Source organism: Leopardus geoffroyi, chromosome E3, assembly GCF_018350155.1.
Source record: "Leopardus geoffroyi isolate Oge1 chromosome E3, O.geoffroyi_Oge1_pat1.0, whole genome shotgun sequence".
Classification (NCBI taxonomy): domain Eukaryota; kingdom Metazoa; phylum Chordata; class Mammalia; order Carnivora; family Felidae; genus Leopardus; species Leopardus geoffroyi.
The window spans coordinates 33,048,436-33,076,361 of record NC_059340.1 but is presented as its reverse complement, the minus strand read 5'-3'; the positions used below and the strand labels follow the sequence as shown (position 1 = coordinate 33,076,361).

Genomic DNA, 27,926 nt, shown 5'->3' with positions numbered 1-27,926 from the left:
CCCAACACCTCCTGGGGTTGGAATTTGAGCCAATCACCAACGGCCAATGATTTCATCTAGCGTGCCTGTGTAATGGAGCCTCCATAACATCCGAAAGGACCGAGGGTGGAGAGTTTCCAGTTTGGTGAACTGGGGAGAGAGCCGTGCCTGGAGAGGACACAGACGCTCTTGCAGTCTCTCCCCGTAACCTCACCCCGTGCATTTCTCCCGTCTGGCTGTTTCTGAATTCTCTCCTTCTATAAAAACAAAAACAGTAATCTGGTAAGTGACAAGTTTTTTTCTGAGTTCTGTGGGCCGTTCCAGCAAACTAATCGAATCCAAAGCGGGGGAGATCCTGGAAAAGCTGATTGGTAGCTCGTCAGGTCAGAAGACCAAGCAAGCTGGACTTTGGACCTGCGTCTGAGGTCCAAGGAGGTTGGGATCCCCACTCCACAGCCGGGCAGTCCGAAGCACAGGTGACAGCCTAGGCTTGCAACTGGCTTTTGGAGTCAGCGAAGGGGAGGGGTGCGGGTGGGGAGGCAGTCCTGTAAAAGTGAGCCCGCATCCTGCGGAATCAAATGCTATCTCCGAGTAAAGAGCCTCAGAATGGAGAAACTGAGTCGAATTGTTGGACCACCTGGCTGGCGCCCGCAGTGTTACTTACTAGCTTGGGGAAACCGCAACCCCACATTGGAAACGGGGTTCAGCACCCCTTTACATGCCCGGGCCCTTGCCCAAGACTAACTTAACAGGCGTGGGGGAGCAGGTCCTCGGCAGAGGAACCCCCAGGTGATCATAGTATGTGGGTAGGTTGAGAAACACGACCTCCAGGAGGTATACACACGCGCGTCCCAGCCCTCCCCGCGCTCATTTGAGCCCTAACATCTTCAGAAGTATGAGACTTGGCTTTCAGAGCAGTTTTAGGCATACAGAACAATTTATCAGGAAGTTCAGAAAGTTCCCAAACGTTCCTTCTCTGCCTCCCCCACCCCAATTTCCGCTGTTATTAACACCCCGCATTGGTGTGGTCATTTGTTACAATCGGTGAACCATGATAACGATACGTTATTATTATCTAAAGTCTACAGTTTGAGTTAGAGCTCACACTAGGTGCTGTAAGGTTGTGAGATTTGACCCCTGCATCATGTCAAGTGTCCACTCTGATGGTGTCACACAGTAAGTTTCCCTGCCCTGAAAATCCCCTGTGCTCTGCGGGTTCGTCCCTCCCTCCCCAACCCCTGGCAATCACTGATCGTTCTGCTGTGTCTCTAGTTTTCCAAACTTATTTTTGAAAGCATTTAAAAATGTAGCTAATTAAATCTTTTGGCACTTGCTAAGTTTTCTACATTGAAAACGACAAAATTTCCAGCTTTTGCTTTGTTGTTTTCGTCCTCATTGCCATCTTCAATCAGGGGGACCGAAATAAAAATCTTAAATTTAAAATCTATCAAACTCCCCAAACTAAGTAAATGTAAAGGAGATGTAAATATACTTTGAAACGCTGAATCTGGGAAGTTTGTAGCATTCACACCTCCCAAGTTACTAAAACAGAAAACTGGGCACAGGCTTCTGGAACACTCTGTGTTCAGGAAAGGAGAATGCCGTGGATTCCACAGGCCAGAAATGATTTCCGTGGGATGATGTGGAAAGCTGAGACGTCACAGGACGGGGCAAGGGCCAGCAGGTAGGACATTGCTGTCAAAGGACCTGTGTGAGCCACAGAGTGATGGCTTGGGGTGCCCGGGGAAATGTCTGCTGGAGAGACATTTTAGATAGAGCTTGGCATGCACACTGGCACCCGGCGAGAAGTGGGGCCGGAGGAATAAACTTGGTCATGGAGGCCCCTGAAAACCACATCCAGATTGGTGCTAGCCTGGGCCATAGGGAGCCATTGAAGGTGTCAGAGTAGCAGAGTAACCCAGTCTGAACTGGAAGGGGAAAGGACCGTAAGACGTGTAGGAGAGAAACCCCGAGAAACCACAGAGATGATTCTGTGCCGGTCTGGGTTTCCTCTCCTTCCAGCACATGCGACTGACCACACTCCCCACACCTTTTTGGGTATGACCACGTGTTCGTTGGAACGGAAGGTATGCAAATAGAGGACACTTCTGGCTGGAAGCATTTCAGAAGCAGTGTGTACATCACGCTATCTGTTTTTCTTTTTTTTTTTTTTTATGTTTATTTTTGAGAGAGAGAGAGAGAGAGAGTGAGAGCGTGCGCGCTTAAGAGAGAACAGGTTGCTGGGAAGGGCAGGGAGAGGCAGAGACACAGAATCTGAAGCAGGCTCCAGGCTCTGAGCGGTCAGCACAGAGCCCGACGCGGGGCTCGAACCCACAAACCGTCAGATCATGGCCTGAGCTGAAGCTGGACACTTGGCCGACTGAGCCACCCAGGTGCCCCCAAATCACACGATCTTTAGAGGCTTGTGTTCAGACAGTGTCGACAGGAGATGGTCGGGCCTCTGTCCTCTGTATCGTCGAGGAACTACAACGAACAGGTCTCTGCCAGTGAAGCTGTACAAATAGCAGGAGCAAGAAAAAAACCGTTGCCTTGAGCCTCTGCGGTCTGGAGGGTGTTCATTCCGGCCTAGGCACAGCCGCTAGGCACAGCCTAGCGAGGCCTGCTAAGGCCCAGGGGGATGAGGTCTGGGAGGAAGGCAGCAAGGAGACATCACGGGTCTGTTGCTCCCCCAAACTTGAGGGCTCAAAACAACCAGTGTTTATTTGGCTCATGAGTCTGTGGGTCGACTGGATGGTCCTTCTGGGCTCCCACATCCGTGGTCACCTGTGGATCTGGGTAGGTGGCTCTGTCCCACCTCTTACCGTTCACAGACCAGCCCAGACGTGTTCTCCTGGCGATGGCAGAGGGGCAAGAAAGGGAAAACGGGCAAATGTCTGTTTTCTGTTAGGTCACGTTGGCTAACACATCACGTTGGCAAAGTCAGTCACATGCCTGAGCACAGAGTCCGGGAATAGAAGGCCCTGTTCACAATGGGAGGGCACAGATGCACCAAGGGGTGAGGAACTGGGGCATTTGGGCAGGGAGGCCATCGCGTCCCACACAGGTGTGTGCCATGGGACTTGATCCCTGATCGGCCCTGAAGGGAGACCTCAAGAATGTTTCCAGCGATGGCCACCAGTCTTGACCGCCATCTCTTTTATGCACCTGCCACTCTACCCATCAAGATGCGGCCTCTGTTTCTCTGCCCCTTGAACCTAGTCTGTCCTTGTCACTTGATGTGACCAGCACGGTGTGGGAAAGTGACCCTGCACCTGTTTGCAGACTTGTACAGCTGCCGTGGAAAGGCGCTCAGGCTAGACCACTGAATGATGAGAGACCGTGTAGAGATCCGGGGGCCGTGTGGAGGGAAATGGAGGCGCACCTGAGAATCTTCTCCGTTCTCCTCTGAACGATGCCACACGAGTGAGCCCAGATAAAAACGGAAGACTCGTGAGAAATAAACCATTGTTTCAACACTACATATATCTGGGGTGACTCTTTTTTTTTTTTTTTTTTTAATTTTTTTTTTCCAACGTTTATTTATTTTTGGGACAGAGAGAGACAGAGCATGAACAGGGGAGGGGCAGAGAGAGAGGGAGACACAGAATCGGAAACAGGCTCCAGGCTCTGAGCCATCAGCCCAGAGCCCGACGCGGGGCTCGAACTCCCGGACCGCGAGATCGTGACCTGGCTGAAGTCGGACGCTTAACCGACTGCGCCACCGAGGCGCTCCTATCTGGGGTGACTCTTTACACAGCAGTGGATGACTGATACAAGGGAGATGGTGAGAAGAAAGCAAGGCTGATGCTCAGATTTTGGACTCAAGTTCATAGGGCAGTGGTGGGCCTGTTCTCTGAAATCAGAACTCCGGAAGGAGGAACTAGTTTGGGGGAAAAAGTTGTGGATGGAAGTTGGTTACAGCTGAGGGACACCCATGGAGTAAAATCCATCCGGTGTGTTGACTGGGAGACATGTGTCTGAACTTAGGAAGAAACGAGCTGAAGCCTGGAGAATGTTTCCTACTGGATAGTGGAGGATGCCATCAGCATAAAGCTGGTCATCCTGGGAGGATGTGGACAGTGTGACCGGAAATGGGCCAAGAAGTGAGTCTTGAGGTGTACTCGTCTTCAGAAGTGGTTCTCAAGCTTTAGTGAATATAATTACTACCTAGTGAGTGGGTAAAGATGATGATTCCCTGGCCCAGCCCTTGAAGTTTTTGATTGAGGGCGTCAGGATGGGCCTGGGAATCTGCTTTGCAGCCTAGTTGCTGCCCATCTGCTCCCCCTCCCACAGATGGAAAATTCCATCCCAGGTGAGACAGGAGTTTGGGGACAGGAGGAGAGACCTACAGCAAAGCTGAGAGGTTTATTTGATTTTACTTAAACAAAAGAGTTTAGTTGGAGTACAAGAGGGAGGGAGGGAGAGAGAGAGAGAGAGAGAGAGAGTCCCAAGCAGGCTTCGTGCTTGGCACAGAGCCTGATGCGGGGCTCTATCTCACGAACCATGAAATCGTGACCCGAGCCACGATCGAGAGTCGGACGCTCAGCCAACTGAGCCACCCAGGTGCCCCGATTTCACTTTTTAGTGTGGAAGGAGATGGTTTCTATAGCCTGGTGGTGAGGAATGAGTAGCGAGACAGGGGTTGAAGAACAGAAGATCTTTCTTGGCTGCCACCAAGCGGACTCACTGCGTGGGCGGGCCCCTGGGTCACGAGAGCCAGAAGAGAGCTATGAAGCAGTAGGGCTGCTGGAAAGAGCTGGGAGGAAGACGCTGGAAATGTCTTGGGGGACATCAGTAAGGAAGGTCTGAAGTGGGAGGCTGGCCTCAGCCCTCTGCTGTGTGGCCGAGGGGAAAGGGGCCTGTGGTCACAAGAGTCAAGTGAGGCCTGCTGGCTGGGAGGCCCGGGGTCAAGTCCCTTCGCTTCTCTGAGTCTCACAAAGAGGAATCTGCATCCTGGGTCCCAACGTGTGGCCTAGTGATCGAGAGCCCAGGCCCTACTCTGTTGGAAGCCCGGCTGTGCAGCCTCCTGGCTCTAAGACCTCGGGCAAGTCCCTCTCTCTGACCTTGTCTTATCTGCAAACTGGAGATCCCAACAGTCCCTGCCTAAGAGGTCAGAATTCCTCTCTGGGCTTGTTCACACTGTTCATTCCGTCTGAGACCCCACTTGTCAATGCCACCGCCCTGTCCTAATCTATGTATCCTGCTCAGCTTTAAGGAATTCCTCCCTGACTCTTCCCCGTTTGTGTTCTGCCATAGCATTTATAATTCTGTAATTCCCTGCTTTATTATCTGCTGTCCCAACCAGACGGGCACCAGAGCGACAGGAATCAAGGCACTTTGGTGGCACCAGCACCTCGCACGGAGTCACCTGGCATATGTTACGGATGACCTTGCAGGCTCTGGAGCTGGGAGGCCGAGGTTCATCCCTCTGGTTCCCTCGCCATGAACTGTGTGACCTCAGGAAAAGTAAACTATTTTGACCGTGAGCTTTTCTCCTCCAAAGGCACAATTTTGGAACACAGGTATAAGGGATTTAGGCAATAACGATGCCAAAACCAGAGTGGCACGTTGATGAGCAGGCTAGTCACAGGCTCTGAACGAATCACCTCCCAATCTTTATTCATTACAAATGGAAAAGGGTACGGTTCACCGGAGTAACAGCCGCTTCCCCAGGTGACCAAGCCCTCACATTCCCACTGGGAACTCGGGCCATCGAGCTGTGATACAACAATAAAGCACATTACTCAAGTATGTTCTGCCGAAAACTTCTAACCTGAATCTAATCATAAGGGCAGGGGATCAGACAAATCAAGATAATGGGGTATTCTATAAGGCAATTGGCCTGGACTATCCAAATTTATCAATGTCCTGAAAGACAAAACAAGGGCAACATGGGAAGGAGGAAGGCTGTTCTCTATTTGAAAAGACTAATGGGGCACCTGGGTGGCTTAGGCTGTTGTCTGACTCTTGATTTCGGCTCAGATCACGCTCTCACAGCTGGTGAGTTCGAGCCCCCGATTGGGCTCAGTGAGGAGCCTACTTGGGATGCCCCCACCCCGCTCTCCGTTTCATGTGTACCGGGGCGTGGGGGGGGGGGGGGGGCTCGCTCTTATAAATTCAAACACTTTTTTAATTTAAAAAAATGAAAACAATTTAAAAGAGGCTAAAGAGAGAACAAAAGGAAGATACGACCTTTGATTGGATCCAGGATGGGGATGTGGAGGGTAAGTTTTATCTGGGACCATGGATTAAATGGCTCTTAAATTTGAATATAAAGTGTATGTTAGCTGACAGTTTTGCATCAGTATTTCTTGGGTATGAAATGGCATTGAGATCACGTAGGATGATGCCTTTGTTCCCAGGAGATAGGTGCTGAAGAATTCCCAAAGGATCTCTGCAGCTCAGAACTCGCAGCGGCTCAGACAAGATCTGCGCCTGTAGACAGCCCTCTTGCTGAGACTTATTTCGCGCGGCTGGAGAGTCAGATTGGGCTCCAAGGGGCGGAAATACGTAAGGGCGGCTTCCGGTGACCCGCGCAGACGTCGAAGACAGCCGGAATGGAAGAGGTGCCTCAGGGTGAGCGCGCGGAGGGGGCATGGATAGGGGGGCTGGAGGGACAGGAACCCCCCTAACTGTGACCTTGTCCCCGTGCAGGCTGTCCCGGGACCGGCAGCGCCCAGGCGGGCCGAGGGGCCTCATGTCAGGGGTGCCCCAACCAGCGGCTCTGCGCCTCCGGAGCCGGCGCCGCTCCGGACCCAGGTGAGGAAGGGGCCAGACCTGAGCCGGAAGTGAAGGGCGCCAGCCGGAAGAGGTGGGGCGTGCGGGGACAGCTGATGGTTGATGGTGATGAGGGACGGCCCAAAGGTTGAGTGACAGAAGCGGGACCAGGATGCCTGTTAGGAGGGGTGGTCCCAGAGGAGGCGGGGCGTGGAAAAGTCAGGGTTGGGGCGGGGCCTTCAGTCATGGAAGAGTAAAGGGAAGTAGCGGGCTGGGGCGGAGCCTGAAGGATCAGTGAGCGGAGTCCGGGCGAAGTGTGGGCGGGGCCGGAGGTTTGAGTGACAGTGACCGGCAGTGGTCGGAGGAGGCCTTCAGCACGAGGTGTAGGGTATAGACTTTGAACTTGGGGGGTGGGGGAGGCGGGGCTCGGGCTTATTCTTTGGACAACATCGTCTTCCTTTGAAAAAGGAGCAATTCTCGCGTTCATTTAACAGAAATATGCATCCATCACCTCCTGGGCACAATGGTCTGTGTTGGGGGTACTGTGAATGAGACAGACGGGGTCACTGCCCCAGTGGATGTTAGTTTAACAGGCGAGACCCACAATAAGCAACCAAGCAAATAACTCATCACAGCAATCAGTACGAAGGATAAATGGGAGGGTGGGGGAAGACTCCGGGGACTTACAGAAAGATCTTAAAAAGCAGGAGGCTGGGAGAATTTTGAAGGTGTTCAAAGAGACTTGGGTTTGGTTCTTGGGTCCCACAAACAGTATGACCTTGAGCGAGGGTCTTAACTCCTCTGAGCCTCCTTTTTCTCTTCAAAAACAGGCAAGGGGCACCTGGCTGGCTCACTAGAGCCTGCGACTGTCCATCTCAAGGTCATGGGTTCAAGCCCCACGTTGGGCTTGGAGCCTACTTTTTATTTTTATTTTTTTTTTAACGTTTATTTATTTTTGAGACAGAGAGACAGAGCATGAACAGGGGAGGGGCAGAGAGAGAGGGAGACACAGAATCGGAAGCAGGCTCCAGGCTCTGAGTGGTCAGCACAGAGCCCGACGCGGGGCTCGAACTCACGGACCGTGAGATCATGACCTGAGCCGAAGTCGGACGCTTAACCGACCGAGCCACCCAGGCGCCCCAGGAGCCTACTTTTTAAATAAGTGTGTGTAGGGGCAGTAGTTCTCTCATGGGGGTATTTTAAGGATTTGCAGGAAGGTGAAACATTGAATGTGTAGTAAATGTGTAGTATGTGATCGTCATCCGTGGTCATCCTAAGTGCCTGCTATTTGTGAGAGTTTCTTTGCCTTGGCACTACTGAACTTTGGATCTGGATAATTCTTTGGGGGGTGGGGGACCGTCCTGCCCGTTGTTAGACATGTCACAGCATCGTGGCCTCTACGCACTGCATGTCAATAGCACCCCTTCCTTGTGACAACCAAAAATGTTCCCAGGCAGATTTTGTCCCCGGTTGGGACATGTTAATGTGGGTGAAGCTCTTCTAGAGCTGGGAATGTAGCAGTGGATGCTGCAGACAGTCTCTGTCCTCCTGGAGCTGATGTTCTAGAAAGAGGACACAGACCGGTCAACCGATAAACGAGATTTCAGATGTGCTAATTGCCTTATTTTCTTGGCAGTCCTTATTATCGCCGTTAGCTAGGTTGTATTTCGCCCACAATCCCTTGAAAGAGCCCCAAGGATTTAGCTCTGGCAAGTCCCTTTGGTCAGAGGCTTCATCACCTGATTTGCTTTCTTTGCAGCCATAGAAGAAATCAAAGAAAAATTGAAGACCGTGAAACACAAAATCTTGGTGTTATCCGGGAAAGGTGGTGTTGGAAAAAGCACATTCAGTGCCCACCTTGCCCACGGCCTAGCAGAGGATGAAAACACACAGGTGGGACCTTGGGCAAAACTGGGAGAGACTCCTGTGTGAGGGTTCCCGAGGGTTTGTAGAGAACGGTTTCCTTAGACTAAGTTGGATTGGCTTCCTTGGAATCTAGATCCTTGCAGAGAGAAGGAGGAAAGCATAGCTGTTAAACAGTGAAATGAGGTATTTTGTTAGATTCTCCAGCTATGAAAATGGATAGCAGGTGGACATTTAATCTCTTGGTGTGCTGATGATTTTGTCAAATTCAGACTTCTTTCTCTTTATTAGCCCCTTTCTGCCTGTTTCTAGGCCAGGAGTCTACAAACTATAGCCCAAGGGCAAATACAGCCCCTCTCTTTTTATGGCCTGTGAGCTGGAATGGTGTTTACATTTAAAAATGGTTGCTTTTAAAGTGGTAAATAGCATCCTTGATTTTGCCCACAAAGCCTAAAATGCAGTTTATCCTTGAACAGCAGGGGTTTGAACTGCATGGTTCCACTTACATGTGGGTTTTTTATGGTGCCATAAATGTATTTTCTCTTCCTCATGAGTTTTTTAGTAACCTTCTTTTCTCTAGCTTACTGTAGTGTAAGAATATAGTTACAATGTAACACAAAAGTCAGTGCTAATTGACTATTAATGTGTAAGGCTTCCTGTCAGCAGTAGGCTATTGGTAGTTAAAATTGGGAGGAGTCAAAGGTTCTGTATGGATTTTCGACTGCACAGGGGTTGTCTTGCTCAAAGGTCAACTGTATTTTCTATTTGGCCCTTGAGGAAGAAAACGTCTGCCAACCCCTGAACTGGGCCACTCACTCCTGGCCAAGTGTACACATGGGCGTGAAAACTCCCAGCTGCCTGGGCCTGCTCTCTGGATTTCAGCCTTAATGAAAGGTGTGATGTGGTGAGGAAGAGGGGGGGAAAATGTTTTTACCACAAAGTTCAAATGGAAATTTACAGTCCCTGTGATTTTTAAAAATACATTGGATTATTCATGGGAGTCGAGATAATTTTGCATTGACCTTAGAAAAATGACCCTCCTATTCACTTTGGTTGCCACTTTATGCCTAATAAAACCATGGATACTGTGGTTTATGATTTGTGTGTGTGTGTGTGCATGTGTGTGTGTGTGTGTGTGTGTTAACACAGAACACATTCTGTGTTTTTGGTTTTTTCTAGAATGAAATTTTGTTTAAAATTCCAATAAATACTTAACACATCAGAGTTACTAGAGTAGCCTGGGTATCTCTTAGACTCCAAGTCTCTGGTAGGTTGACCCCGAAACGACAGCCCTCGTTGAAGGCTTGTGGCTTGCCTGGCCCTTTGCGTGCTGTGGGTCAGAGAGCCTGCTGTTCTCTGGACGTGAATTGGCAACTAACTGCTCTCTGGTGCATCAGGATACTCTTCAGGGCCTACGTCGAAAAACAGTTGTATTTTGTTCATGTTGAAAGCCATTTCTTCTCTCCGTTCTTCCTGTGGTCTTTGTGCCTCCTTTCATACATGGACTTATCTTTGGGTATTAGTTTTCTCTTCGTGCGTTTTGAATATGGAGTTATTTTTTTATATACGAGGGCTGAGTTTCAGTTCAGATTTCTTTTCTAACTCTGATAAATGGCCCTCCGCTTTTTGACTTTAAAAAAAAATAAGTGCCAGAAGGGAATGTAGAAGTGCAATTAATTTAATATCGAAGTTTCAAAACTGCCATGTGTTTATTTTTAAATTCTGAAAGCTGGGTGAATTTCAGCATTTTATCCTTATAGGAGATAAACCATTCTACGTTAGTGTGAAATACCACCGTAAGATCTTAACAGAAGGCTTCATTTCTGCAAAAAAGCCAGCTACGGTGGGTAGAAGATCAAGCCTACCATTTTGACATGCCCTCAATATACACGGGGGCCACTGAGACACCTCACCAGTATCCAGGGACTCTAGGAATACATTTTTCAAATCACTGGATTAAGGAGTTGGAGTTTGCGGGGTGCCTGGGTGGCTCAGTCCCGTGAGCAGCCGACTTCAGCTCAGGTCATGATGTCACAGCTTGGGAGTTGAAGACCCACGTTGGGCTCTGTGCTGGCAGCTCAGAGCCTGCTTCGGATTCTGTGTCTCCCTCTCTCTGTGCCCTTAACTCACTTGCGTTCTGTCTCTGTCTCTCTCAAACGTAAATAAACATTAAACAAAAAACAAAACAAAAAAAAAGAAATTAGAGTTTGCTCCAGGGGTTGGCAAACTTTTGTGTAAAGAACATTTTACACAAAATGTGAATATTTTAGGTTTCGCAGGCCATAGGAAGGCCTACAAAGACTAAATCGTTTCTGTAGCAAGTATTTAGTCCTGCCCTTAAACATAAGTGCAGCCATAGACAATCTGTAAAGAAACAAACGTGGCCATGTTCTAATACAATTTTATTGTCACTGGTACTTGAATTTTATAGCATGAAACTGTGTAATTTCTTCCCCCTCTCCACCCTTCTAAAAACGTAATAACCGTTCTTACTTTGTGGGCTGTACAGAAACAGGTAACGGGCTGGGTTTGGCGCCCAGATTGTAGTTTACTGGCCCCCAGTTTGGTTTGTAGCACCAGAAGCACCGGTGCTGGCAGGGGAAGTGCCTCTTTGGAGGAAGGCTGAACCCTTGGGGAGGCCACAGGCCGGGAGTGAAGCGGCTGGGCTGGGTCATCTGAAACGCTCGGTGTTCTCTGACCCACCCAGGCTCTGAATTCTCCCTTCTTCCTTCTTCCTGTTCTGATCGTTTGCTGGTGCTGGAGCTGTTCCTGCCGGCCTCCAGTGGCTGAGGTGGGCTTCTCTGGAATTTGGCGTCCACCCTCCAAGATGTGCTCTAGGGATTTGGGACATAGGAGAGAGAACTTGGAGGGACCCCTGGGCTTGGAGAAGGCGGCCTCTGGACTCTGGCAGGGACTGAGGGAAGTGTGTGTGGCAGGCAGTCTGGTGGGGTTCCTCCAGGGAAGGGAGCCACAGATGAGGCTGAGCCAGACCAGGGAGGCTTTGAATGACCTGGTAAGACATTTGGCGAGCAAAGAGGTAGGATTTGAGCGTTGTGTTAAGAGCATTGCACTGAAGTTGGCCAAGCATGTGACTGAGTATCATTAGAGGGGACAGGAAGCCAGGCAGGAGGCGGTGTTTGTGGCTGCTCCTGGAGGACCTGGAGTAGGGCAGTGGGTGGAACAGTGGCCAGGGAACAAATGAAGCGAGAGTCCAGGAGACTGAAGAAGCAGGGCCTTACTGCTTTTGGAGAAAGGGCGGGATCGGAGCTCCAGGGTGGTGGGTGCTGTAGAGTGTGGTGGGCAGGAATACCGGCTCTGGAGTCAGACTGCCTGGGTTCCCATCACAGCTTCGTCCACACCGCTTCTGTGACCTCGGGCAGGTTCCCAGGCTCTCTGCCTCCGTTTTCTCTGTAAAATGAGCGTCAGGACCGAAGGAAGTAATGGGTGTAAATGTAAAGGGCTCAGTATGGTGCCTGATGGCGTGGGAGGTGCTCAGTAAATTCTGTGACAGCCATCCTTACTGCTTCATCCACCAACTGCAACAGGAGGGGGAGGTGGTGACGATTTCGACTTTAGCCTACCCCAAGCACCGTGCTGAGGAGGTTCGAAATCTACTTGTTGACGGATTCTTCTGTCAGTGCCTTGCCGTTTGAGGATCACATTTACATTGGCCAGTTGGTCAGCCAAAAACTGTGATGGTTTCCCTGAGAGAATATCCACATTAACCAGAATGCTCTCTGCTTTTAGAAGCGGTCAGGCATCTTCTTAAACGGCTCTCCGAAGATGGGCTTTAACCAGGCCAGAGGCAAGTAACCACTTGGAAGGAGACTGTTGTTTACACACACAACGATGCTTCCACGTAGTTATGTTCTGAAGTAGTTGTCTGGACTCCGCAACTGAAGGGAAACACACCATCCAGTGTGGAAATAGGGCTGATAGGCTGGATTTCTTGATGCACTGGTGGCTTACAAAAAAAAAAAAAAAAAAAAAAAAAAGTCTGCACTTAGGAAAGGGTATTTCCCCATAGATCCTTCTCATGACTGGGAACATCACTGTCTCCAAAGGCTGGAGGCTGTTGACGGACGGACAGTAGACTCTGCATCTGTTGTGTTGATTAATCTCAAATAGCACATGTTCCTTCCTTCCCTAAATTCAGGGGGGGCAGTTCTGGTCCCTTTTCTGTCCACTGTCTCGGGGAAGCGCATCCCTGCCTCTCAGCAGGACTGTTCTGTGTTAGCACTCAAGGCAGGCAGGTGTCCTAACAACTTGTTAGGGAAGGGTCTTGAGCCATGAGGGAACAGAACTAGGACGACGCACCCCCCGCTCCGACTGATCACCGGCAGGCCGGGATTTTGTGAGTCATGGTGAAGGGAGCAGGAGAAGCTTCGAAAGTGACACCTCAGCTGGGAGACCACAAAAGCTCACACACTGTCTTTCCACAGCAGGGTCACCCAACCCCCACAAGGGACCAAGTGGTCATCTTGCTTTGTGATCTGAAAGGGGATTGTAGCATTAGTGGGCCCTCTCTGGGGGCTTCTGGACTGAATAAGGCATGTCTCCGGGGCTCGTAGACTTTAGAGCTTGGAAAGGGGTCCGATGGTCTCCTGAACATTGGCTTCTGGGATCAGGAGCTATGACGGTTGGGGTGGAGAGAACAGTCCACATGGGTGACTGGATGGAATGCCATCAGGGCTACAGCTTACCTCCCATCACCTCTTTTTTTTTTTTTTTTTTTAATTTAATTTTATTATTTTTTTAAGGTTTATTTTTGTGAGAAAGAGAGAGGGAGACAGAGTGTGAGCAGGGGAGGAGCAGGGAGAAGAGGGAGACACAGAATTCGAAGCAGGCTCCAGGCTCTGTGCTGTCAGCACAGACCCCAATACCAGGCTCGAACTCACGAACTGTGAGATCATGACCTCATCGGAAGTCAGACGCTTAACCAACTGAGTCACCCAGGTGTCCCCATCACCTCTTCTTAAGGGGAAGTTTGGGATCCTGATGGTACCCTGTTCCCCCAGTCTCTGGCTGGGAGATCGTTGTGGCAAAACCTGCTTGTCTCATCAGGCTTCTAGAACCTTCCACAGAGGCCCCAGTAAGGTTTACTCAGGCACGTTTGTCTCTACTAGGGTTCTCTGGCTTGAGCAGAAAGGGAGTTAGTTGGATCGGTTCTGGGTTAGTGACAGGTTCAAAAGGAAGTGTGAAGGGGACAGGATATATGGCCGCCCAGAGGTCTGGATAGCAGAGACATGTCAGTCTTTTTGGACACCACCAGGGAAGAGGATGCATGGGATGTGTTTCTTGCACTCCTGCATCTTTGCACTCAGGATTTGCCCCCTTGGTTGTGGGGAGCCTGGTTCCTCTAAACTGATAAAATCGTTCCCCTAAGAAAGGGTGCAGAGACTGAGTGACTAGAAACAGAGAGTGCGAGGAAAGCCTGTTAGGATTGCAGTGATGGTGTGATTTCCTGAGTCGTGAGGCCCTGAGGTAAAATGTTTGGATCTTGACACCCACCAGCCTCGAGTGCCAGTGTGAAGGGAAGGAAACCCGGTCCTCAGCTTGAGAATCGTTGGGCTGCGTTCTCCAGGTGGCCCAGCAGGGGGCAGGGGAGCCAAGAGGCTGATCTGATCATGAATCGGTTCCTGATCCCGGGTGAGCAGAGTGAGGAAGTGGAGGCTGGGGTCTGCTGGGAGCAGCGAAGAGGAAGCCAGAAGCGGATTTGGAGCAAGTTCAAAAGTTACCCGGAGGTGCTGCACTCTGGATTGTTGACGTCGAAGTCTTGAGAGGAATACCAACCCTCCTGCTCTTCAGAGGGTTCCTGAAGGCGTCTCCCAGCCTGTCCTGTGTCACGCGGAGAAGCTGGGGCGTTTGGGGTGGGAGGAGTCCTCCCAGCCTTCACACAGCTTCCCTCGACTTCCTTCTTACCTTCAGTTTCCTGTTAGGCGTTAAGGGGAAGCCATCACTAACTTTCATGATCACAGTGCAGTGCAGCTTGGTCAGAGGTCAGTGAGAGCCTCCACTCTGGCCCTCCTCTCCAGGCCCCACGGGGTCACGGAAGGGGGCCCGGTGTTGGAGTCCGGAGACCTTGGTTTATGTCCCAGCTCTTCTTGCTTATTGAACAAGTCAGTGGGCCTCTCTGAACCTCAGTTTCGTTTTCTGTAAAGCAGGGATAATGATACCCACCTCCCCTTCGGGCACACGGTCAAGGCCGAGTGAACAGTGAGCAGTGGCTGCACCCGAATCTTTTTTTTTTTTTTTTTTTCAACGTTTATTTATTTTTGGGACAGAGAGAGACAGAGCATGAATGGGGGAGGGGCAGAGAGAGAGGGAGACACAGAATCGGAAACAGGCTCCAGGCTCTGAGCCATCAGCCCAGAGCCCGATGCGGGGCTCGAACTCACGGACCGCGAGATCGTGACCTGGCTGAAGTCGGACGCTTAACCGACTGCGCCACCCAGGCGCCCCTGCACCCGAATCTTTGACCGGACATTGGGTTGTTAGATCACCCTGGAGTTGGGCCAGACCTGGGGGTGGGTGCTGCAATCATTGGCGTTGATGGACTGTGCAGCGTTCTCTTTAGGAGTTCTCGACTGTGTCTCTGTCGCCTGGAAGATGCATGCTGTAACTCCCCTGAGATTCCATTTGGTCCACATCTGACTTAGTTTCTATCTTCTGCACTTCCTCTTTTCCTCAAGCCCTGTTTTTTTCCCAGTAGTGCACATCTGGAGGACTGCACACTCACTTGCATCACTGCTCTGGTCTCTTCTTGTTTCCCAGGTCGCCCTTCTGGACATTGATATATGTGGGCCATCGATCCCCAAGATGATGGGATTGGAAGGAGAACAGGTGAGAACTGTAATGCACACCACAGCCAGTATCCTCACAGCAGACGGCTGGGCCGAGCGGCTGATCCCAGACGGAGCAGAGCCATGCGTCTCCACCCGGCCATGCTGAAACCAGACAAACATTCACTGGTCCGTCTACGTGAACAACAGCTGTGAACGGTGGGGGGGTGGGATTGTATATAAAGTCCACCCACGCCCTTTGAGAAACATTAGTTTCAATGCCTTCTTGGAGGGGAAGGGAAACACGAGTGAAATGCAGAAGTAGGACACAGAAACTTCACTCTGCCTGAGAAAGCTAGGCCGGTCTTTGCCAGGGGTCTGTACCCTTGGAAATAGGGGAATGTTTTTGCCCTCGTCACCCCTAGGGAGCTGAGGCTGCGAGGCGGGCGAGTGACCCGGAGGAGGGCCTCAGCCCTATAGCAGTCTGTACAGGTGCTGGTCTCTCCCTCCTAGGTGGTAAGAAGCAGTCCCAGAAAGGGTCCCCCTTGAAGACAGTGCATTAAAGTGAGGCCGGAGAGCTAGGATGTTCCCAGGGTGTTAGATTGGCTCATTCTTCACATAACTGCTGGGCGCCGTGCGCGAGCTGGGGGAGAGTAGTCAACAAGGCAAATAAACATCCAGCCCTGGTGGGAGGGGGGCAGCTGACAGATCAAAGATCATGAGAGCAGGGTAGGGGGGATGGGACGAGCAAGGGGAGCTGCTGCTTAGGAGGGTGTGGTCCAGGGCATCCTGCTGGGGAAGAGCCTCCTGGGCTGAGGGAGCCAGGTGCAGGAGCCCTGGAGCAGGAGTGTCACCAGCACAATGACTAGTGGCAGGGTGACGGGTAGGGGAGCTGGACAGTAGCCAGAGGCAGGCAGGCCGGGCCTATGGGCGCTACTCAGGGCTGGGATTTGCTGCTGAGGGCGCCTCGGGAAGGGGCATGACACCATCCAGGAGGGAGGAAGAGCTTAGGGGTCCAACACGTGTGCTCATGTGCCATCAGTAACCAGCTTCCTCACACACGCCCACAGCACGGCTCTGTGTTTACTTGTCAGTTACGGGCACATAGCACTGAATGTACCAACAGGTGAGTATTTTATAGACGCTGAATTTTTTCCATGGTGAGATAAAATAGAAGTGATGCTGTTTTCTTCTCATACCCTGTGGGGTTATTATGTTTTTTACCCCCTCTTTTAAGCCTGCCATTGTGGAGGATGAGTTTAAATAGGGAAGAAGGTTTGTTGTTTTGTTTGTTTTAATCTTTGTTTATTTTTGAGAGAGAGAGAGCAAGTGGGGGAGGGGCAGAGAGAGAGAGAGGGAGACACAGAATCCGAAGCAGTCTCTAGGATCTGAGCGGTTAGCACAGAGCCTGATGCGGGGCTCGAACCCATGAACCGGGAGATCATGACCTAAGCTGAAGTCGGATGCTCAACCTCTTGAGACCCCGGGCGCCCGTTTTTTTTTTTTTGTTTTGTTTGTTTTAAATGAAGACCTGGGTGAAATAGGTGAAGGGGGACCAAGGACACACCTGTTGTGATGAGCAGAGTCGCAGATGGAATTGTAGAGTCGCTGTGGTGTATTCCTGAAACTGATGCAATGCTGCATGTTTGCTGGAATTAAAAAAAAGAAAAGCTAAAAAACCCTTAAAGCCAGTCATCAGAGACCACCTGGTTTATGGTTGCATGTCTGTGAAATGTCCAGAACAGGCACCTCTGTAGAGACAAGGGTGGGTGGTGGTCATCTAGGATGGGGGGAGGTGGAAGGATCGGGGACGACCGCTAAGGGGTGACGAAAATGTTCTGAAACTGACTGGTGGTGGGGGCCCAGCTCCCGCGAATATCCCGAAAGCCACTGAGCTGTTGGCTGTGGGAGACTGACGTGGCGTGGGAATGAGATCTCCGGAGAGCGCTTTAACAGTAGGGCTCCTGTGCTGCCCGGCGACACAGCTGCTAAGACTGCCGTGTACTTGGAAGTGGAGTCAGGTCTAGCTTGAAGAGGAAGAGGCGGGGCGGGGTTGAACGCCGGCTGTTAACGAACGTCTGCTGGAAAGAGAGTGTGAATCATGAAGTGGCCCCTGCGCTTCCTGTTGACACCTCTCCCCTGTCCCTTCCCCACCCCCCCGCCCCACAGTTCTTGTGCTCACAGGCTGACACCCCGGCTGCCGACGGGCCAGGGTCTGTGTCACTGCTTCACACCTGGCCTTTTACAGGGACGGCCTTGCTGCGACACAGTCCCCTGCACATCCTCGACAACCCCCGCCTGGTTGCTGTCACACCTGTAAAATACCCCCGGCCCCAGGTTATATTTGAACCTGACTAGACATAACCAGCCAGGGTTTCAAAATAACCCAACTCAGGGAGGGTGGGGGGTTGAGAAATAGAGCTTGTATGACCCATGGCCTCTCCCCAGCTGTTCACTCTCTAGTAAGGATTTAGTGGTAGCATTTGAGAGGATGAATTGTTTTATGAAGTCGTTTTCTTAATGTGTAAATCGGTCTGTGTGAGAAGTGTGCCTAAGCGTGGCATTTCTTATAAATGCGTGTGTCCATGTTTGTGTTTGTGCAGGTTCACCAGAGTGGCTCGGGCTGGTCTCCAGTGGTGAGTTGGTTTTGTTTTGTTTTTCAATGTTTATTTTTGAGAGAGAGCGTGCGCATAAGTCGTGGGGGCGGGGGGTGGGGAGGGAGACACAGATTCCAAAGCAGGCTCCAGGCTCTGAGCTGTCAGCACAGAGCCGGATGCGGGGCTTGAACTCACGAACCGAGAGATCGTGACCTGAGCTGAAGTCAGAGGCTTAACTGACTGAGCCACGCAAGCACCCTATTATTTCTCTTTGCCTTATTTTCAGGGTAGTGTGTCGTGTGTACGTAGCAGACGTGGGTTGGGCTGGCAACACTTTCCTCAACCCAACACTCAGTCGGCAGATACTTACTATCGAAGGACTGTTTTAGGTGCAGGGAATACAGTTAAGATCAGGGACTGGCAAACTGTTTCTCCGAAGGGTCAGATAGTAAATATTTGCAGTTCAGGGACGGTATGCTACTCGCTGTTGTAGTGTAAAGGTAATAATACTTGAACGAATGACCACGGTTGTATTCCAATAAAACTTGACGTACGAAAGCAGAAGGTGGGCGAGATTTGGCCTGGAAGCTAAGGTTTGCCAACCCAGGTGAGAACAGTTAAAGGATGCTTCAACCGAGGTTAGGCTGCAGCACAGGGCCCCAGGGGGCCTCTTTCAAGTCCCCCCCCCCCCATATGGTAACCCTTCTTTTCCCCCTGCTCAAAATGATCTGTGGGTTTAAAGAACGAATAGACCCAAGGCGCCTGGGTGGCCATCGGTTAATGGCCTCACTCTTGGTTTCAGCTCAGGTTGTGAGCTCACGGTTTGTGAGGTCAGGCTCCGTGCTGACAATGCAGAGCCTACTTGGAATTCTCTCCCTCCCCGTCTCTCTCTCCGTCCGTCCCTCCCTCCCTCAAAATAAATAATAAACTGACAGAAAATAATGAATAGACCCATAAGTCACGTGGTCATTTAGTTCCCCAAATGGTTTTTTCATTTTGAGCTCAGATAAATGACAAGGAAGTGCCTTGCCCTGTGGTTTTAAATGTTTCTTGTTTCATCCTGTTTAGTTCTTGGAAGACAACCTGGGGGTGATGTCCGTTGGTTTCTTGCTCAGCAGTCCTGACGATGCCGTTATCTGGAGGGGACCAAAGAAGAATGGTTTGCCACTCCACTTTTTCTCTTTGCTTACCATCTTCCAAGGGCAGCCTGGCCTGTCAGGATGGCAACTGTGATCTGCCAGGGTTTTGCACGGTATCATTTGTAAGCATCTCGTGGCCTCTGTTGTCGCCTTCACTGGTTGAAGAGAGCCTAACAGAAATACCAGGGGCTGTTTGACAATTTTTCACATCTATGATGGGTTTTTTCTCCTTAAGACCTCTGTAACTCTGAAACCATTTTCACTGTGGTTTTGTAGTAGCTTTTCTATGCCCAAGAAACGCGTGAGGTGATGTCACAGCAAGGTGATTGGGCCGCTGAGGCTTAAGGTAACCATGCAAAAGTGCCTTTTAGGACAGGGCTCCTGAGCCCAGGCCCTCGTGACTTCTGGGGCCAAGAGAATTCTCTGTTAGGGGAGGGGTGGACTGTGTTCTGCCTTCTAGGGTGCCGGCACCCCGGCCTCTAGCTGCCAGATGCGAGTAGCACACCCCAGCCCAGCCGTGGGCAGACACCCCTGATTTAGAGCACAGACCAAGTGTACGTGAAGATCCTGATCTGCCTCTAGAGAGTCGTGAGTACGGAAACGAGAAAGAGAAGGGCGTCACTGGATCTCTCTCCAGGCATGATCAAGCAGTTCCTTCGGGACGTGGACTGGGGAGAGGTCGACTACCTCATCGTGGACACCCCGCCGGGCACGTCGGACGAACACCTCTCGGCCGTCCAGTACCTGTCCGCGGCACACGTCGATGGGGCGGTGATCATCACTACTCCTCAGGTGAGCCAGCGCCCGGGCAGAGAGGGCGCCACGCTGTGCCCTGTCGAACTGTTTCTTTCTCGTGCGGTCTTGAGCCCCTTTTCTTGAAGCAGCTCCCGCCAACACGTGCTCCGACCGCCCTCGGTTCGGATCTGCAGAAACTTGTGAAACGTTTTGTCTGTGGTCCAGGCGTTTGCTGTGTACGAAATGAGCATGCCGCAGTTCTGTCCACAGATTAAACAGCGGCTCGAAATCGCTTTGAAGTGTCCTTCACCAAGCCCGCAAGGCCACTGGTGCTGTTCGAATTCAGCCTGTCCCTTGTGGTCTCCTCCCCCCTCACTGTGCCCCTGCATCCATCCCCCTGCAGTGCTTCTGTTCACGTCTCCGACAAACGGAGGAAGTCTGGTTTTCCGTACAGCCATCTTCGGGTATAGACAGGCTTCTGGATAAGCTGCTACAGCCCTTGCCCCTTCTTTAGCGACGCCAGGGTCCTCCTGTCCCAGTCGCACGCAGGCTGTGCTGGGCGCACGCTGAAAAGAGAGCAATAGCGTCAGCCTGAGTGAGCCCAGCAGTGAACAAACACGGTCACGTTTGCAATGTGCTCTGTTCTTGTCATTGCTCTCACAGGGTCCCAAGAAACGAGTTATGCCTGTCACGGTACTCTCCTCCACTCCTAAGAAAGCACAAGAAAGTAGGTTTTTGTCTGCGAGGCAGTCAGTACCACCCCTTGTCAGACCTGCGCCGAGCACCCACTGTGAACAGGCCCCAGGCCAGGCGCCAGGGAGGGAAAAGGCCGGTCCTCCCTCAGGGCCTGTGCGGTTCACAGAGGAACGTGGGTGCCGGACGCAGCGGGCCACGTGGGGGTGCCTGGGTCAGGGAGCAGACGACGCGACAGGCGCGAGAGAGGGCTCTGGTGCTGGTCAGGGGGCCTCTGGGGGCGTGCAGAGGAGCAGATACGCCCCTCTGGTGGCTGCAGCAGAGGGAGCACCTGTCCCAGGGAGCGGCAGTGGAGGGAGGGTGGCTTTGTCCTTAGGCTGGTCGGGGCCACTCCAGGCCAGCCACACGATTGAGTGTGGTCCCAACAGGTTACCGCAAAGGAAAAGCATCTGTTCGGAATGCAGCGCCATGCCGTGGGATGTTGATAGCCGGGAGGCGTTAGGGGGGTGGGCGCAGGGAGCATACAGAACTCTTGCTGTTCAGTTTTGTTGTGAACTGGTTCAAGATCATCTGTTGAGAAACCACAGAAATCCACTTTGCATCAAGGTGGCTTCTTCAGGGCCGCCTGGGTGGCTCAGTTGAGCATCCGATTTTGGCTCAGGTTCACGAGTTTCAGTCCCACGTTGGGCTGTCGGCTCAGCCTGCTTTGGATCGTCCGTCCTCTTCTCTCTGCCCCTAGCTCACTCACGCTTGCTCTCTCAAAAATGAAGAGACGTTAAAAAAAAAAAAAAAAAGGCTAAGGCAACTTGACTGTGAAAGAGAGCACAGACTGCCCCTTGGGCTCAAGAAGAGAGGCACAGCACAGCAAGAGCAGAGGCTGGCCCTTCTCCTGGAAGCCATGGAAGAACACTCCACATTTGGGTGCCCTTCCTCCAGAACCTCTCGGCAGAGGGTGACATGACAGTAGGGTCTCCCGGTTTCTCAGAGCCCTTCACAGCCACCGTTACAGGCAGCGGACCCTTTTGGGGGGCGTTTTTGACACAGCAGCGCCACCAAGGAGAGAACGACAGAAGTGCAAGGAGATGCGGGGACTCTTACCAGCTGACCTTCTCGCTAAATGCCTTTGTGTCTCTCCCTCCGTGCCAGAGAGACCGAGAACCAAAGGTGTGCTCAGGAGAGAGGGAGGACTGGAAGCCTTGAGCCTCCGGGCACCCCCCCACGTGGTAAAGCCACAGACGTGTCTGCAATACTGTGGCACCGGGGCGTGGAGAGGAACTAAGCAAGGATTACACACAGTGCTCACGCTGTCAGACGAACTTTCAGACTTCAGAGGTGAATTCAATCTCAATACGGGAATGTGCCTTAGTTTCTTGTCCATAAAGCTGTGTTCAGAAGTCGAGATCAGAGGTTAGCAAACCTTTTTTTTTTTTTAAATGGCCAGATATAAATATTTTAGGCTTTATGTCTCCTACATCCTGTCACAGCTACTCCCTTGTACCACTGGAGGACAAAAGCAGCCTGGGGTAAGATGTGAAGGAACGGGCGTGGCTGCGTCCAGAAGTTTCTAAAAACAGGCAAGTGGCCAGATGGGGCCCACTTTCCCCCGATCTAGACAATGGTGCACAGTCGTGTACTGCTGAGAAAACAACCCTGAGGTGTCGTAAAAGGTTATTATTCTGCACATTCATTGTACGTTTACCATTTGGCTGTTCAGGTTTATCCTTTCGGGGTTTGTGGGAGTCCATGCCCCGAACAGGCGTCAGCACATGGTCGGCCCCAAATACTTATTAAACGTGAGGCTTTCTGGTGCCGAATCCACTGCTCTGCCGCCCCTGCCCGCACACGGTCTGTCTTCACTTTGATCTTGAAATAAATGGTGTTTTGAACCTTGACAGGAGGTGTCCCTCCAGGACGTCCGCAAAGAAATCAGCTTCTGCCACAAGGTGAAGCTGCCCATCATCGGAGTGGTGGAGAACATGAGTGTCTTCGTCTGCCCCAAGTGCAAGGTGGGAGTGCGGCGGCCCGGGCCCAGCCGCCCAGGCCCTTCCTCGTGGTGGAGGAGAGCCTGGGACACGGTTTCTGTGACACAGTTTCTGCTTTCCCCCTCATTTTGGGAAGTGGGATCACACACACACAAAATACTGCTGATTTAAGGAAAACTCTGCTGGGGTGGTTACTGTTTCATATTCAAACAGCCATTTTTTAAAGTTGCTTTAAAATGTCCAGTTTTAATTCTGAAAACAAAGTCCTAACTCTTCCCTTTTAACTTGCCTCATAGAAAGAGTCTCAGATATTCCCACCAACGACGGGGGGCGCGGAGGTCTTGTGCCAGGATCTGAAGATCCCTCTCCTCGGAAAAGTGCCTCTGGACCCACACATAGGTGGGTGAGTCTGAGCGCCGATCTCAACTTTGTGTCGCCAAGCGGGGTGTTCACACCCCGTGCGGCCGTGACCGTGGACGGTGGGGCCACAGATGAAGGGCCCGCTCTCAGGTGCTCACCTCCAGGCGAGCGAAACCGTAGGCCCTGTGGGTGTGTAGTCAGAACGAGTAAACCTCTGGGTCACGAGGGAGCCGCGTGGGGCCTGGGACGTGGGTCACGACTGTCTGCAAGATGCCGGGAGGCCACGGGAGAGGAATTCACCCAAGGCCAGGGGGTCGGAGGGGGACTGGGCAGGGGTATGCTGGGCGGTCCCATCTCAGGAATTAGGTTCTGAGGTGAAAAGTCCTGAACACGTTTAGCCTGGAGAACCTCTTAGGAAGACTTTCTGCCTCTTGGGAGGTCCAGCACAGCACCGAGGGCCCGGTCTCTCAGCACTAGGTGAGGGTGTTGGTCTGCCTTCAGGGGCTCTGTTGCATGAAAAAATGCCCCCTTTTTAAAAAGATTATTTTAATGTTTATTCTTGAGATACAGAGACAGAGCAAGAGTGGGGGAGGTTCAGAGAGAGAGGGAGACACAGAATCCGAAGCAGGCTCCAGGTTGCTAGCTATCAGCACAGAACCCGACACGGGGCTCCAACTCACAGACCGCGACATCGTGACCTGAATTCAAGTGGGACACTTAACCCTCTTGACAACCCCGTGGGCGGCAGTGAGCCTGGAGGAGGGAATGGTGGACCCCATCCCCGTTGTGTGTTCACTGTCGCTAAGTGGCATGGTGGGGAGGGCAGTCCACACCTTTTAAGTTATACCTGCCTCCACATGTGTTTCCCGGGGACCACAGAGTTGAACTTGGGTATGTCGGCCGTGCCTGTGACGTGCAGAAGCCGTGGGGTGGGAGCACGAGCAGAGGGGCCTGGGCCTGCAGGAAGCCAAGGGGCGAAGGCTGGAAGGCAGACTGGAGCCCAGGTGTGGACAGCTTTGCAGCCAAGCTTGGCTGCTGGGCCTTCAGCAGTTGGGAAGTGAGAATCAGACCCGGAGCCAGGGCACAGGGGCGAGTGCTGAGAGGGAGACCTGCAGGCGGCTCTGCAGGGGAGTGGGGAGGAGGGTAGGACTTGCCCGGGGCTGGGCGTTGCCATGTAGAGGAAGGGACGTGCAGGAGAGGGAAGGGGACAGGACTTGATGGTTGGGGAGAAAGTTGGCTGAGGTCCCAGCCATCTAGGAGCTGGGGCCGATGGGCAGCCATGACCATGGGAGACACGGGTGTGGAGAGGGCCGGGTTCCTACTCCCGTGCTGCTTCTTAGAGGCAGGGGAGGCTTGAGGGTTGGCAGCAGGCTGGGGAGCCATGTGGGCCACACCCAGGCAGGCCAGATTGTTGGGGGGCTGGAGGGAGGTGGGGCCGAGAGCATGGGGTGGAGGGTGAGTGCGGGGCTGCCCCAGGACTGCGTGCCTCTCTGGAACCCTGGGGCCCAGGAGAATATCCCGGGAGCCTTTGCTCCCCCTTGAGAAGCACTCTGCGCTGGGAGTCCCCCAGGTACCACAGGAAATCCCAGCTGTTCTTTTAGGGAGGGGCAAACACCCAGGGAGATTAACCACTTTGCGCCGACCAGGCATGGTGCTGACTTCGCCCTTTTCCCTCGGGTGGTCAGAGCACAGGTCTCCTGCTAAAGGTCGCCAGCAGCAGCTGGAGCACAGGGGTGCTGCTGAGGGACAGGTTGGGCAGTGGCTCCAGGCGCACCCGCTGCTGTGAGCCTGTACCCTAGCTGGAGTCCGGGTCCCTCCCATCCCTATGATAGGATGGGAGGGGCCCGGAAGAGCCTGTCCAGGCTCGGGGAGCCCCAAGCCAGTGTGCAGGTCCCAGCCCCTGTGAGGGAGAGAGGCAGCTGCGCTCCTGCCTGACTCTGTCCACTAGTCACAAAGAAGCAAAGCTCTAGCACTTTACAAGACCTGCTAGCAGAGGCCCCCGGGGGCGGCTGCGGCTCAGTCTGAAGCTAAGAGGATGAAGTGTCTTCTAGGGAGCAGTCCCGTGTGATGTTACATGTCCCCGAGCCTCATTTGTTGTTGAAATCACGAGACCAGCGAGGAAGGGGGGTTAGCACGTTCGTACCGTGGAAAGGAGGACAAGGCTGTGAGGGCACTGTGACCCTCGGGAACTCTTTTGTCCAGCGGGAGCTAAGGTGGATGCCCGGACACAGACAGGAAGGGATGAAGGGTGCGCTCGAGCCTGGGTGGGAGCCCTGGGGCAGGAGGTAAGGCCACCTCACTCGCCCTGGGGTTCTCAGCCCCTCCCTGGCCTCAGACTCCTGCTTCTCCCCCACTGCCGGCTGGAGGCTCCAAGTCCTGACAGCCGCATCTGTAAGAGGGGGTGATAACAATGCCCCCCATCCCTGCCGGGGGGCTGCTGCTGCATCGATGTCCCCAGAGGACACCAGAAAGCCTCAGCAACAAGCTCTTCTGACAGGACTGTTCTTGGAGCACAGTCAGAGGAAAGGGGAGCCTTGAAAATGGGGAATGAACCAGGGTACCTTTGGAAGGGGAGGGCCTACTGGGGAAGGGAAGACTTGAGAACATCGTGGCCATCACGGGACTGTGCTGGGGTTCCCCAGACCTAGTCTAGCTACCACATTTCTGCCATGGTCCCAGGGTAGCCCGGGCTCATCTGGGCTCCACCTCTGCCAACCCCCTCTCCTCTTGGATCCTCCCTGCACCCCCTCCCACCTCGGTTTCCCTGGCCCTGTGCCCAAGGACGAGGGGAAGTGAGGAAGGGATAGTGCGGCACTTGGCCTTGCCACGGCCCACCTAAGGTTGGGGAGCAGAACCACAGACCTGCTGGGTAGGCTGCTGGGGTTCTGCCCAGGATAGGGGGAGAAGAAAAGAGCACCTGCCTGGCAGGGTCTCCGACCACTGCCAGAGGTCCCTGCACCGTGGCACCTGGATCCTAGGACCCCACTGTGTGTCCTTGGGAGGGTGCTGGGAAAGCCCAGCAGACACGTGGCCGCTGCCGTGGAAAACGCACCGGGTGGAAGCCACGTCTTGTACGCTCCTGTTCATTTTGTGTTTCTCAGCTTTGCTCTTGTCCGGTGAGGCTCAAGGCCTTCCTAAGGTCACACGACCAGAAAGAACCCCCAGTTCGTGTGGCCACTGTCTTCACCGATGTTTTTTCATTTATCTCCTTAAGGTAAGAGTTGCGACAAAGGACAGTCTTTTTTGATTGACGCACCGGATTCCCCAGCTGCTTTAGCCTACAGAGGTATCATTCAAAGTACGTGTGCGTGTGAGTCCCGGGAACTCAGAGGGCTGTGGGGCTGAGTGGGAGAAGATCCTGTCTAGGGTCATCTGTGGAGCATTAGGGTCACTGCCATGCAGCCTCAGGTGGGGACGGGAGGGCTAGTAGGGGCTGGGATGACCCTCAGCCCAGGAAGCCAGGAGTCTGTGAGAAACTGGTTAAAGGAAAAAAACAAACCTGTGCCGACCTGACTACACTGGTGGGCGGCCATTGGAAGCCTGGATTTTAGGGGGGCTGGGAGGGGTCAGTTGTTAAAGCTTATAGGCTCATGGCGCACAGTAGAGTTCCTTTTACCTAGGAAGATGGTGTCCGGGGCCAATACCAGCATTCCCAGGATTCTTGATCTGTGGAATGAGCCGATGGGAGACTTCAGCCAGATAGGACCATGGATGAGTGCTTTTGAAGAGTTAGGGCAGCAGCAGAACAGGGCTGTTTTGGGAGTTAGGCCGTCTGGGGGTTCAGCCCTCACCAGCACAGGCACGGCTGCTGGAGACACTGCCTCATCATCACTGCTTCTGTGTCTCGTGTTCCAGAAATCCAGGAGTTCTGTGGTCTCCATCAGCCAAAAGAAGAGCACCTCATCAGCTCCTGAAACACAAGAGAACATTCAAGACGCAAGCCACACTTGCACTCCAGCCTGAGCAGCATGGGGACAAAGTGGTGTCACAGGCAGAAAGGGACCAGACTCTGGTATGGCGTGAAGTCATTTTTTTAGAGATGCTTGAGTCATAGGATTTGTATACTTTTCAACACACATAAAGGCATTCTTTACAAACACGCCTCTTAAAAGAACCTCAAACCTCTCCCCCAAGGCCTGCTTCCAGGAAAGAGCCAACGGCTTATTGGTCAGGGAATTCTCTGCTGGAAGCTTGTGCAGTTATAGAACTTCTCCCTCAAGCCACTGCTGCCTTAGAAGATAAGCCTAAAAAAGAACCCCGGTGATGGATGTGTGGCTTCAAGTAGCACTGTCCAAACGCTGCTTCAGAATGAGGGAAAAATTAGTCCCCAGAAGCCCTTGAAAAGCTCTTAAATCACCCATGGAAACAGAAGAGGTCATCTGTGTCTGTACCTAGTGCACACTATATCCCGTAATTTCCAGCATCCTATAAGACAGCTCATAGGGTTTTTGGTTTTTTTTTAATTACATAAAAGGAGACACCCATGTAAATTCTAGAATTCTCTTCATTGCCAGGAGATGTGCAGGAATGGACACCGAGGGAAGAGTAAATTCCCGTTTCCCATCTCGGGGCTTGGGCAGACAGATGGGCAAATCCCTCGTTCTCTCCCTCTCTTTCTCTCATTTCCTGCCCCCTCCCTTCATGCCTGCACGTATGGTTGATTTTGTGTGTGTTCAGTGTGAGGAAAGGGCAGGGGGAGGCCTGCAAAACCCGGAGGACACAGGCTGGCTTGCCCCTGGCTCTGTGCCCAGGCCCCCACCTTGATCCCACCTCTTACCTAATGCTTGTGAATCTCCAGCGCCTTGAGGCCAGGCTTCTCGAAGTCCCTTGGGCTGGCCTGCAAGGGGAAAAGTCAGCTGTGGCTGTTCTCACAAGTGAGGGGCTTGATTCTGCTGATTCAGGGGCCAGAGCAAACCCACAATGTAACCGAAAGCCCACAGAGCTCATCGCTCAATGTCTTGGTCTAAAGCAGCCCTGGTCAGATTTTAAGATGGTTCAACCAGTTGTAAGAAGAGCCTGGTCAAATTTCAAAGGTTACTTTCACGTGTAGAAATATATGCAAAGTTAAAAAATATTTTT

General features: G+C 52.4%; 2 protein-coding genes across 5 annotated transcripts in view; one reads left to right on the top strand and one right to left on the bottom strand.

Annotated features, from left to right (window-relative positions):
- The first annotated feature begins 81 nt into the window (after positions 1 to 81).
- NUBP1 (nucleotide binding protein 1) lies at positions 82 to 27,921 on the top strand. Of its 4 annotated transcripts, none has more exons than XR_006708459.1 (13): positions 82 to 261; positions 6,342 to 6,555; positions 6,634 to 6,738; positions 8,456 to 8,589; positions 15,334 to 15,402; positions 17,945 to 17,977; positions 19,007 to 19,097; positions 19,715 to 19,869; positions 22,401 to 22,511; positions 22,784 to 22,886; positions 25,050 to 25,132; positions 26,062 to 26,145; positions 26,703 to 27,921. XR_006708459.1 is itself a non-coding variant. In XM_045462359.1 (12 exons), coding segments are annotated over exons 2-12 (918 nt in total). In that variant the 5' UTR covers positions 85 to 261; positions 6,342 to 6,536; the 3' UTR covers positions 26,705 to 27,921. The 4 variants fall into 4 exon arrangements, 2 of the variants coding, with proteins under 2 accessions (XP_045318315.1, XP_045318314.1); XR_006708460.1 differs by having other exon boundaries at positions 26,062 to 26,157; XM_045462359.1 differs by lacking the exon at positions 25,050 to 25,132 and having other exon boundaries at positions 85 to 261; positions 26,062 to 26,157.
- Positions 26,580 to 27,926, bottom strand: part of TVP23A (trans-golgi network vesicle protein 23 homolog A) — a 29,597-nt gene continuing 28,250 nt past the window's right edge. The window contains exons 7-8 of the mRNA XM_045462361.1: positions 27,625 to 27,684; positions 26,580 to 26,757 (exon numbers count right to left, since the gene is read on the bottom strand). Coding sequence (XP_045318317.1) covers positions 27,625 to 27,684 — 60 coding nt within the window. The 3' untranslated portion in view covers positions 26,580 to 26,757. The remainder of the gene's footprint in view (positions 26,758 to 27,624; positions 27,685 to 27,926) is intronic.